Here is a 12,803-nt window from a genome sequence, read left to right as displayed (position 1 = left end):
ATCTCAATCCCCAATAGCAACCCGCTCCACTCCATATTATCATGGGAAATATTCAGACAACTTCTTATGTATTCCTAAATGTCCAAATAACTCATGTAATCCGCCTTGAACCTCAAGGTAATGGCGGAATAGAAATCACAAATGTAATGTAATGTAATTTATGTACTGATGTGCTTTATTGTATGCACGCAGAATTGTGCTTTTGGTTTCTTTATATGGAATCCACCTTGAACAGTGGTATTCTCTAGATGGAATATAAGAAATGGCAAATTTAAATGTTTACATCAGCAGTTGCTGAGGCTGCTGGATGTCAAGCTCCGGAAATATCATTCCTCTAAGGACAAGCATGCCATATAAATCTCACATATGGGTGACGTATAGACAATAGTAGAGTAATCCTAAACTGAATCAACTTATAACTTCATTAAATAAAGATTACATATTTTCTAAACATTGGTTTATCATAATTTGCTAATTGTCTTAAAGATATGGGTAGTATATTCTACATTGTTGCTGCCCGATAAAAAAGTGATAAAGAGAAAATTCTCCTTTATTTAATATTCTTATAGAAACATGATGGCAAATAAAGGCCAAATAGCCCATCTAGTCTGCCCATCCACAGTAACCATTATCTCTTTCTCTCTCTGAGAGATCCCACATGCCTATCCTGGGCCCTCTTGAATTCAGACACAGTTTCTGTTTCCACCACCTCTTCCAGGAGACTGTTCCATGCATCTACCATCCTTTTCATAAAAAAGTATTTCCTCAGATTACTCTGGAGCCTATCACCTCTTAACTTGCAGAGTTTCCTTTCAAATGAAAGAGACTCGACTCATGCATATTTATATAATGTAGGTATTTAAACGACTATCATATCTCCCCTCTCCCGCCTTTCCTCTTTAAGTCTGTCCCCATATGCCTTATCACAAAGACCACACACCATTTTAGTAGCCTTCCTTTGGACCGACTCCATCCTTTTTATATCTTTTTGAAGGTGCGGCCTCCAGAATTGTACACAATTTTCTAAATGAAGTCTCACCAGAGTCTTATACCGAGGCATCAATACCTCCTTTTTCCTACTGGCCATACCTTTCCCTCTGCAACCTAGCATCCTTCTAGCTTTCGCCATCACCTTTTCAACCTGTTTGACCGGGCAGTGTGTCTGGGAGGGAATGCATGGATGGGAGAACATCTCAGGGGAGGAGACATAGGCATCCTGGGACTGTCGGCCAAGTCTCTTCCCTGAAGAAGCCCTTTCTGGAAACATCAATCGCTCCTCCTAAACTTACTTGCTCCACTTCATCACTTCATCATGCTTCTATTCCTTTCTCTCCTCTCTTCTACCTTCCAAAGTATTTAGATCAATGCTGTCTTGTTAAAATGTTTATTTTATTTTTATTTTTCCTCTAACTCTACTTTTCACTTCTCTATTACCCTCCAGGTACTTTAGTTAGATTGTTAGCCTTCGGGACAGTAAGGGAATTTTTCAAGTACCTTTCTTATTTCTAATCTTAATGTATATTTTCTGTAAACCGCTTAGAACCTAACGGATGTAGCGGTATATAAGAAAAAAATAAATTACCTTAAGATCATCACATATAATCACACCCAAGTCCCGCTCTTCCGTCGTGCACATAAGTTCTTCACCCCCTAAACTGTACTGTTCTCTCTGGTTTCTGCAGCCCAAATGCTAATTTTAGCTGATTACAGCCCAAATGCTCATTTTAGATGATTAGAGTTCAGTACTGTTATATGTTGCTCTTTGAATCATTGTGAATGTTGTATGCTGTAAACCGCTTAAGAAATTTTAGAAATAAATAAATAAATAAATAATATGTGTTTGTATGGTGCTCCATACAGGGCAGGGCTCACAAGTTCTACTTGTTCGTCTCTCTCTGCTAGAAGAGAGGTATAACCCATCTGTTTTGGACTTGAGAGGAGGAGGGAGATGGAAAGAAGAAAAAGCATGGAAGCTCTGGAAGAATCCCTTTGGAAGAATCCCTTTAAGTCCTGACATTATTAAACCAGGTGAAGTGGGACAAGGGAAAACCATAAGCTCACAGAAACTGTTCTCTCTACAAAAACCTTTCTCTCCCCCTGCAACTAGTATCTTATCTCTGCAGCTGATGGAAACAGTAGATTACCTGTAAAAAGATATTGCATACAATTTACCAGAAAACATGCAAGAATGAAGAAATACCCAGGTTTTAAGAAAAGTTAGCTACTGTGTCAGTGAAACTTGAGAGAAAATAACAGGTCCTGATGCTGCGGTCTGGCATCAGGCCCACCCAGCCAGATACCATGAAGAGATAAACAGACCATGGTCCGAAGATAGAATTCTCAAGAGATATCATCTACAGTGTCAGAGATATTTACAGTTGGGAGGGGGTCTTGTGCTCGGAAATACTAATATGGTGAGGAAACAGGCATTTCGGGGAACAGGTTAGGTCTTACGGTAAACAGAGTAAACATATAACGTGACGCAGGTCAACCAGCCAATAAAAGAATGTAACTAAGCAGTAATGCATAGGAAAGTAGCCAATGAAGATGTATCATGTGATGTAAACCAACGTGGTGTTGGCCACTAAGAAATGTATAAAAACCAGGCCTTTAGAAGGCAGAGGGGAGGACAGACATCAGAGGACCTCTAGGCCTAGAGATCATCACCGTCTGTTACGCTATATGCTATATGATCTATTCTTGTAAGCTGTTACTGATTGGTAAAATAAATATATACTTATGGAAACCAGTATATAGCGTTCGAGGTCTCATTACCAAAGTAGGCCTGACAGCGGCCTACATCAGACTGATCTGGCAGATAGTAAAGAACATCCTTATTGTGCATTAGTTGCCACTGGGACCATTTTATCCTACAGGTCTTGTGACAGATAGCACTCATTATGGCATTAATACTTAACTAATGACCTCCATAATGTAAAAACTGACATACCTTTTTGTTTTGTTCGAGTTTTTGCAGGTTTTTTTACTCCATTATTTGTGATTTTAGCAGATTTTTGTTTCCTCTTTTTATCTTCATTAAGAACCTTGTGAAGCAGTTCAGCAAAGAACTCTGGATCAAATTGCTGTTTTTCCTCTGTATTAAAAAATATAATCAGTATCAAGGAAGATATCAATGGGTGAATTTTCAAACTCAGTAAACATGAAGATGAACATTTAGCAGTTCATATGTTAAATGGATGTAGTTGAATGATAGTGTTTGAAATAAAAATGATAATTATTAAAAGGCCTCCTCAGATTATGCACACATCGTGGGATCACATGACCAACTCAAGGTTGCCAAAGCACAGGATCAGAAGTGAAAAGGGTCAGATTAATGCCAACACCTCATCTGGACTACAGTGCTGAAAAATTTAGGCTGTAATCCCAGAAAGAGTAAAAACTTTTCAGAGAAAAACTACAAAAACAGTGAATAAACCATGCCATAGGCTAAGTGAGAAGAAAGTAAACATGCATACTATGGAAAAAAAGACGAAGAAGTGGGAGCAGATATTCACATCAAAATCTAAATAATGCACAAAGGCAACCAATTTGAAGGAAAGTGGTTCTAGAATAAGAAGTTGTATATATATATTTATTTATCTATCTCCAGTAATAATAATAATAATAATAATAACTTTATTTTATATACCGCAGTACCACAAACAGTTCAGAGCGGTTTACAACGTAAGAGACTGTACATTTACAGCGAAGATACAATGAGAACTGTACATATTCAGTAAAGGTGTTTACTTTCCATGAAAAAGTATTTTCTGAGATTACTTCCGAGTGCATTCCCTTTCCCTTTCATCCTATGCCTCCTTATTCTAGAATTTCCTTTCAACTGAAAGATGCTAACCTCATGTGCATTTATGCTAAGTAGGCATTAAAATATGAATTCAAACTCATTAAAGCTTCTGATCATGCTATCAACAGGTTCAAGGCATCTCTTTGTTGTAAGGTTCAAAGTATGATTGTTAGTAACTAATAGTCCGCAACCGTGATTCTCAATCAATGAGTCGGGCACAGCAGTTTGTCACTAAGAGCTGGAAGGAGTATCAACAAAATTTGACAGACAGCAAGCCCATGCTTTTTTAAAAAAATTATGAGTGCCAGCAAGTAAACTAAACTAAACTAAAGCTTAACTCATTCAGCGAAGAACAATGTAGATTTACCATGCAGGAGATTGTACATATACAGTGGTGCCTCACACAACGAACTTAATTGGTTCCAGGAGCAAGTTTGTTATGTGAAACGTTCGTTATGTGAAACGCGTTTTCCCATAGGAATACATGTAAAAAAAAATAATTCGTTCTGCAGCATAAAATATGCTAAGATGACATAAAAAAGATAAATTTTTTGTTATTATTTTTATTTAGATACATCTAAAAACATACATCTCCCTGTCCTTTTACTTCCACTATCTTCCTATCCCATCTCTATTCCCTTTTGTCCCTCTCCCCATGATCAATCATCTCACCACCTCTCTCTGCCCTCACCCTCAGGGTTCAAGATTGCTTCCACTCTTTTTCCTGTTGTTCTCTCTGCCTGTCACCCTATGATTTAGCATCCCTTCTGCCCTTGTCCAATATTTCCCCTTCTCTCCCTCCCTCTCATCCCCTGCTCCAACATGTGCTTTCAGCGGCCTTCTCCCCCCTTAAGCGTCTTTTCTTCTCCACTCCACCTTTCCTCCCTCCCTGCCTCCACCTTTGTGGCGCTTTTGCACCCGACCGACAACAGAACAGGCCCGGTCGGACAAATCTCCCTGTCCTGTAGCCGCGAATCTAAATTACCTTCTTACAGCAGCTGGATTATTGAAGCTGCTGTAAGAGGTAATTTAGATTCGCGGCTACAGGGCAGGGAGGTTTGTCGGCCGGGCCTGTTGTCGGTCGATCGGGGGACCTGACCAGCTGTGCACATTCTTCGGGGCGGACCGCCCCCTCCCCCCTCTTTCGTTCGCCATTGCCTTCTTCCTACCTGCCCTGCCGCAGCCGCACACAGCCGAACGGAAGTCTTCCTGATGTCAGCGCTGACGTCGGAGGAAGGGAGGGCTTTGCTTAAGCCCTCCCTCCGACGTCAGCGCTGACATCGGGAAGATTTCCGTTCGGCTGTGTGCTGCGACAGGGCAGGTAAGGAGAAGGAGACTACCCTCGCGGCTCGACCAACCCCGCTGCGATCCAACCCCGCAGGAACCCCGGACTTCGTTGTGTGAAACGAAGTCCGTTGTACGAATCAAGACATAAAGTTCGTTGTGCGCAGCGTTCGCTGTGCGAGGCACCACTGTACTACAGAGATATATATATATATAATAGAGAGGCAATGCGAGAGGCTTATAAAGAACAAAGCAGTGTACCAAACCAATACAGGGTGGTGGATGTCAAGAAGACAACCAGTATCAATTACAGGATAGAGGTATTTGATTATTTGGTGATGAGGGGAGTTCAAGAAATTTGTCGTAGAGGAAAGATTTGAGAGATTTCCTGAAGGATGAGTAGGATGGGGCAGATGAGATGAGGGTGGTCAGGCAGTTTGTCCATCTGCCAGCTTGATATGAGAGTGTTCTATTGAGGAATCTTTTGTGGGTGCATCCCTTTGGGGAAGGGTAGGTAAACAGGTTAGTATTGCGCGTGCGAGTGGTTCCAGGGAACACGAAGTGGTGAGACAGATATATCGGGGACGAGCCAGTTAGGGTTTTGAAGCAGAGGCAGGGAAATTTGAAGATGACTCTCGCTTCTATTGGCAACCAGTGCAGTTTTCTATAGTAAGGGGTGATATGGTCTGACTTTTTGAGGCCATAGATTAGGCGGACTGCGGTGTTTTGGATAAGTCTGTCATTTGATGGTTTTCTTGTAGGAGCCCATATAAATTATATTACAGTAATCCAGTGTGCTTAGGATTAGGGATTGGACCAGCAGTCTGAAGGAGGGGAAGTCAAAGTAATGTTTGATGGTACGGAGTTTCCAGAGGGTATAAAAGCATTTTTTGACCTGGGCGTTGGTGTGGTCTTCGAAGGTCAAGCAGCGGTCTAGGATGACTCCAAGGATTTTGATGGTGGGGTTAATAGGGTAAGTTCGGCCGTTGAGTTGTAAGGTGGTGTTCGTTAGTTTGTGGTTGGGACTAGCTAGGAAGAGTTTGGTCTTTTCTGGGTTTAGTTTCAGTTTGGACTGAGTGGTCCAGTGTTCGACCATGGTGAGTACTGATGCGATGTGTTGCTCTGTTTCTTGTGAGAATGAGTAGATGGGGATGACAATTGTGATGTCATCTGCGTAGATGTAGGATTTCAGCTTTCGGTCAGATAACATGTGTCCCAGTGAAGTCATGTAGATACTGAATAGGGAAGGTGATAGGGGGGAGCCTTGTGGAACTCCACAGGGGTTGGACCAGGTGTGGGAGGAGGTTCCTTCGTGGTGTACTTGGTATGTGCTGTTTTTTAAGAAGCCTGTGAGCCAGGTTAGTACCTGTCCCGAAATGCCTAAGGTATCGAGGTAGCTGAACAGAATGTCATGATCTACCAGGTCAAAGGCACTACTGAGGTCGAACTGGAGTATTAGGGCACTGTTTCCCTGTGAGAATTGTTGGAGGAGATAATCAGTTAGAGATGCTAGAACGGTTTCCGTGCTGTAGTTAGTGCGGAATCCAGACTGGGAGTCATGAAGGATGTTAAATTTTTCGAGGTAAGACATGAGGTCCTGGTTTACAAGGCCTTCCATAATCTTGAGGAAGAAGGTTATGTTGGCAATGGGTCTGTAGTTGGTGGTTGTGGATGGTGGTTCTTTGGGGTTTTTGATGGTTGGAGATATGAGGATGTGGCCAAGTTCCAGTGGGAAGTAGCCAGTGGACAGGCAGAGGGTAATCCAGTTGAAGAGCTCCACTTTGAAGGGGGGGGGCCTATTTTCATGATGGAGGGAGGGCAGTTGTCTAGAAGGCAGTTTGATTTGGCATATTTTGTATATAGCTCTAGGAATAGGTTCCAGTCTGGGTTCTCAAAGCGGTTCCAGGTCATGTCGGTGGTGATACCTTCATTGTTTGGGGTAGGCAGAAGGGTTGATGGGGTAGTGCTTATCGTTGCGAGAGAGGTTTTTAAGTTATGAATTTTGTTGGCGTAGTAGTCAGCTAGGTTTGCTGGGGAGGGTGGAAGGTCTGTGGGGGAGTTTTATATGAGTTGATATCAAATAAGGAGTTGATAAGTCTGAAGAGTTTATTGCTGTTTAGGGTTGGGGTGTTGATTGATTGGGCATAGTATTTGGAGCGTTTCTCCTTGATCATTTTTTTGTATTCGATGATTTTAGTATGCCAGGCATATCTATCTGTATTTGTGCCAGATTTGCACCAGATTCTTTCTAGTTTGCGTACTTCTCGTTTCAGGGCTAGTAGGTTGGCGTCAAACCAGTTGGCAGATGAGCAGTGTTTTTTCTTATAGGGTTTCAGAGGGGCCATGTCATTTAGAACTTGAGTGCTGAAGTTGTTCCAGCCTGGGAGGAAGTTGGGGTTAGGGTCTGTGGTGGTTGTTGGGTTGTAGTGGGACCAGAATTTTTCAGGGTTTAGTTGACCATTGGTCCATGTTGTTGTTTTTTTCTTTGTGAGTAGTTCTTGGAATCCTTTGGCTTTGTTTTTTGAGCCAGTGTAAGTTAAAGTTGCATCGGAGGTGGTCTGACCAAGGGGTGAAGGTCCAGGTTTCGTCTTTGAAGCTTATGCTGGGGGGGGGGGCAGGGGAGGAAAGGGAGGAATTGGGGAGGAATGAGATCAGGTCTAAGTGATGTCCTTTGGTATGTGTTTTGGTTGGGGGTGGTTTAGAGTATCCTAGGGATGTTAAGAAGGAGAAAAGATCTGAAACGTTGGAGTTCTCTGCCTGTTCCAGGTGTAGATTTACGTTGCCAGCAAGCAGGGTGTGGGTACCGGCAGTGGAATTTGCGAGGAGGAATTCATAGAGATCTTCTTTAGCTTGGTTCCATTTGTTAGGGGGGGTGTAGAATACTGTTATAGTCAGGTAGTCTTTGCAGACTGCTTTGGATAGTTTGCAGGAGAGGATTTCCAGGTCTTTGGTCATTTTGGAGTCTAGGGTTTGGAATTGGAAGTGGTCTTTGAGGATTATAGCTAGGCCACCTCCTCTCCTGGTATGTCGTGATAGCGGAATGATTTTGTAGTTTGCTGGGAGCAGGTCTCCAATGATGATGTCCTGATCGGAAATTAGCCATGTTTCCGTTAGGAGAAGAATATCGAGTTGGGTTTCTTCGAGCCAATCTTTGATTAGTTGGGCTTTGTTTCTAGCTGAGCGAATATTTAGATAGGCACCGGTGATTGTGTAGTGTTCTGGGGGGGTTAAGTGTTGGGTAATTGGTAGGCTTTTTAGGAGTCGGTTTCTTTTTTGTGGTGGTCTAGGGAAGTGTCTGGAGGTATTGATCACGGAAATTGGGAAGGGGCCTGATTCCTTGTAGTCATGGAGGGTGCTGAGGGATAGAGATGGTTTGCCTGGTTTGGCGATTCTGTTCCAGGTGTGGTAGGTGGGGATGGGTTCGAAAGCTGAGGTTTTGGGGATCCATTGTCTTGAGCTAAGAAGATAGAGGAGGAGGAGGGCTAGAAGTTTTTTTGTGAAGTTAGACATGTCGCTTTTTTGGGTTGGTGAGGGAGCCGGGCGAGTGGTGTGGAGGTTTAGATCCATGAGGGAGGCTGGTTGAGAGGGATTGGGGGTAGGTAGGAATGATTAAGTTAATAAAATAGTCTGTAGATAGTAGTCAGGTGTACCAGGCTAGAATTTACTTGGTGGAGGATAATATTGGCTGGTAATAAGTTGATATCCTGGTTGGTTTGTAGCATGCGGTTGGTAAGGTATGCAGGTTGGTAAGGCATGCAGGGGGGTTGTGACATGCAAGAACTTGGTGATTGGGGCGGACCAGGTTGTTGGTAATAAGCAGATGGAGTCATGCAAATACTTAGCTGATGTCGGTCCGGGCTGTTGGTGGAATATTCTGGTTTGGGTTGAGGCGTTTGAAATTTGTTGTCTGCAGGAGGTTTCCTCTTTTGCTGTGAAATCTTAAAGAATCAGTTGTGGCGGTTGGGTTGTAAGATGATCTGTTTGTGCTTCACTCAGCCGCTTCGCAAAGGCGCGAGCTAAGGCGCACGCGCCTTTGCCATGCGCCTTAGCCGGCGCGCCGAACGGCTGCGCGCCGTTGAGCAGTCCAAGGTTAAGTTTTCCCGGCAGGGGCTGGGGGGCGGAGCAAGCTCGCACGCCTGGCCCAGCAGTAAGATCGGCGTCGGTGCGGTTGACTAGGAGTAGGGCAGGCTGCCGCTGAGGTGAGGTTCTCCCGACAGGCTGGCTCGGGGCTGCGGGGTGCAGGCTTTTTTCTAAAGCAGCAGCGGCTGCAAAATGGCTCCTCTGCCTGAGCAGTCCAAGTTTAAGTTTTCCCGGCAGGGGCTGGGGGGCGGAGCAAGCTCGCACGCCCGGCCCTGCAGTAAGATCGGCGTTGGTGCGGTTGACTAGGAGCAGGGCAGGCTGCCGCTGAGGTGAGGTTCTCCCGGCGGGCTGGCTCGGGGCTGCGGGGTGCAGGCTTTTTTCTAAAGCAGCAGCGGCTTTATATACTGCCAGTAGCCTACTTTGATAGAGGTTGTGATATTTTTCCCCATTTTTTCTTAGGGGAGCTTGCAGAAGCAATCTGATCTGTTCCCTTTTATTTTGAGGCTTTCTTTTCAGACTCTGCCTTTATTAGAATCTGGCTGTTTAAGGGAATCTGGCTGTGGAAGGGAAGGAGATGTGGATACTCAGCTTACACAGTTCTCTAGATATTTTAGCTCCTCACAGACTGTGGTATGTCATTCAAGCAGACCAAACAGAAGGAAGAAAACTCCATGGATAAACAAGGAAAACCAAAGAAAGAATTGGGAAGGGACAGTAACACATCAACCTAAGAAACAAATGTAATTTTATTGTAAACAAAAATTACTTTAAAACATATCATATCTGTAAAGCCAAGCCTTATGTTAAGTCCAAGTCTTGTTGATTTAATGGACCCAACACGGTCGATGTTACGGCTTCTGTAGAAAAACCTTCCTCATGGGTCGGCCCACTGGGTGGCGCTCAATAAGAGACTCTTTAAAACACAAGACTTAAAGACTGGAAAAATAGGGTCAAAATGAACATATACACTTCTCCCTCCCTATTCGTGGGGGTTAGGGGCAGAGCCGGCCCGCGAATAGGGAAAATCTCAAATAACTGCTCTGACCCACCCCCGGACCTAATCTGGTAGTCTAGCGGTGACGCGGGGCAGGAGCGATCTTCCTAACACTCCTGCCCCGTGCAGAGCCATGCTGCTGAGTTCCCGTGGTCTAACGAGACAACAACATGAACTCCCTGTTGTAGTCTTGTGAGACCACGGGAACTCACAACACGGCTCTGCACGGGGCAGGAGTGTAGGAAAATCACTCCTGCCCCGCGTCACTGCTAGACCACCAGATAAGGTCCATGCTCCAATCGCCCCCGACCTCCACCCCACCTCCAAGTCCCGGCGGCGTTGTTTTTTTCCGTTGCCAACGAGCAATTCTCAGGGGGGGAGCCTGGGGAAAAAACGTGGATAATCAAAACCGCGAACATCAAAACTGTGAATAGGGAGGGGGAAGTGTAGTCTGTAGAAACAAGAGAAGAACTATTTTCCAGCCTTTAAGCCTTGTCTTTGAAGAGTCTCTTATTGAGCGCCACCCACTGGGCCGACCCCTGAGGAAGGCTTTTCTACAGAAGCCGAAACACAGACCATGTTGGGTCCATTAAATCAACAAGACTTGAACGTTACATAAGGCTTGGCTTTACATATATATGATATGTTTAAGTTATTTTCGTTTACAATAAAATTACATTTTTCCTTAGGTTGAAATGGATAAAGGAAAAAAACAAGGCATCGCTGACAGCATCGCATTGATTGTGAAATCTGTGAAGAATTTCCACGGAGGATCGTGGTGGATTGCCTTTGATGCAGGAAGTTTTTCACCCCTGACGCAGCAAGAGCGAAACGGAGATTTCCCCGTCAGGTGGGCTGTTTACCCACGAGGCCTGGCAGTAAGCCTGATTGGAGACAGCTGAGACTTCGTGGATAGCTAAGTTTTTCTTTTTTCCTTGCTCAAGTTGCAATATTTCTGACTGTGCCTCTGGACTGCAATCTTTTTTCACACAATGCTTGTATGTGAGATTTTGGCATGTTGGATGCAAGGTGCTTTTTCCAATATTAAGATTCTAGAGGTTAACTTAGATCACAAATTATTCCTGGAGACACAGATCAATTTGGTTGCTAAAAAGTACTATTTTTTGCTCTGGAAACTTCGGACAATTAGGGTGTATTTCACTTTTAATGCATTTAGGGCTCCTTTTACTAAGGTGCGCTAGCATTTTTAGCGCACACAGGAAATTACCACGTGCTTCACCGCGCGCTACACTTCTAGAAATAACACCAGCTCAATGCTGGAGTTAAGGTCTAGAAAGCACGGCAATATAGTGCGCGCTATCCTGCTCGTTAAAGCCCTAACGTGGCTTAGTAAAAGAAGCCCCTGGACTGTTGGTACAGTCCTTGATTCTGAGTACCTTAGACTACTGCAATCTGATCTATTTGACCTCAACTATGAAAAATATCAAGAGGCTTCAACTCATCCAGAACACTGTTGTCAGATTAATATTTCCAATATTAAGATTCTAGAGGTTAACTTAGATCACAAATTATTCCTGGAGACACAGATCAATTTGGTTGCTAAAAAGTACTATTTTTTGCTCTGGAAACTTCGGACAATTAGGGTGTATTTCACTTTTAATGCATCACTCTAACCACCACCCAATGAGTTCCCAACCAACGACTTCGGAAACACCTATCTATACTATCTCTTTGTCTGTGATCTAAAAAGTACTATAACTCTTCTACATTATACCCGATTTAAACGATCGAGTTGCCATGTATTACCTCCGCAAAATGCATTATCTTCTGTTATATGTAATAATCTTCTATGATAAGTATTATCTTCTGTGAACTTGAAGTATCATAACTCTATACTGTTACTGTAATACACTCCTATCCTGAAATGTAATTCTACTGGAACTACCCAGAAATCTTCTATAATGTAATCCGCCTAGAACCGCAAGGCACAGACGGAATAGAAATCCCTAATGTAATGTAATGTAATTTAGGGCTCCTTTTACTAAGGTGCGCTAGCGTTTTTAGCGCACACAGGAAATTACCACGTGCTTCACCGCGCGCTACACTTCTAGAAATAACACCAGCTCAATGCTGGAGTTAAGGTCTAGAAAGCACGGCAATATAGTGCGCGCTATCCTGCTCGTTAAAGCCCTAACGTGGCTTAGTAAAAGAAGCCCCTGGACTGTTGGTACAGTCTTTGATTCTGAGTACCTTAGACTACTGCAATCTGATCTATTTGACCTCAACTATGAAAAATATCAAGAGGCTTCAACTCATCCAGAACACTGTTGTCAGATTAATATTTAATCTTAAGAGATTCGATCATATCTCAGGTTACTATCAGAAACTTCATTGGTTGCTAATAGAATTGAGAATTATATTTAAATTGCGCCTCATTTTTTCACCACTGTTTTTGATATAGTGAAGACACATAAGTGGAGATTTATTTAGCCATATGAAGCTTAACTGAGGCTTTTTCTCCACTTTTTTTCTGTGTCTTCTTTTTTTCAGACTACTTCTTTTCTCCACTTCTTTTCTTTTTCCTTTTTCCCTTTCTCTTTGGGGAGTGTGAATGTTGTGGGTTGTAAGTAAGGCCTTGTAGTGTTGCTGGGTGTGTGTATCGTTTGTCCGTGTGGGGCT

General features: G+C 43.4%; 1 protein-coding gene across 3 annotated transcripts in view; it reads right to left on the bottom strand.

Moving 5' to 3' along the window:
- The window catches only part of BDP1 (B double prime 1, subunit of RNA polymerase III transcription initiation factor IIIB), a 324,783-nt gene that overhangs the window by 260,892 nt on the left and 51,088 nt on the right, over positions 1-12,803 (bottom strand). For all 3 annotated transcript variants that reach the window (XR_004537715.1, XM_033928971.1, XM_033928981.1), the window contains exon 9: positions 2,951-3,094. Coding sequence is in view for 2 of the 3 variants with exons in the window: in XM_033928971.1 (XP_033784862.1) it covers positions 2,951-3,094 (144 nt within the window). In the remaining variant the exon portion in view is untranslated. The remainder of the gene's footprint in view (positions 1-2,950; positions 3,095-12,803) is intronic.

Source organism: Geotrypetes seraphini, chromosome 1 (assembly GCF_902459505.1).
Source record: "Geotrypetes seraphini chromosome 1, aGeoSer1.1, whole genome shotgun sequence".
In the NCBI taxonomy this organism is placed as follows: domain Eukaryota; kingdom Metazoa; phylum Chordata; class Amphibia; order Gymnophiona; family Dermophiidae; genus Geotrypetes; species Geotrypetes seraphini.
Note: the sequence above shows the minus strand (reverse complement) of the source record. Positions and strands in the feature narration are given on the sequence as shown.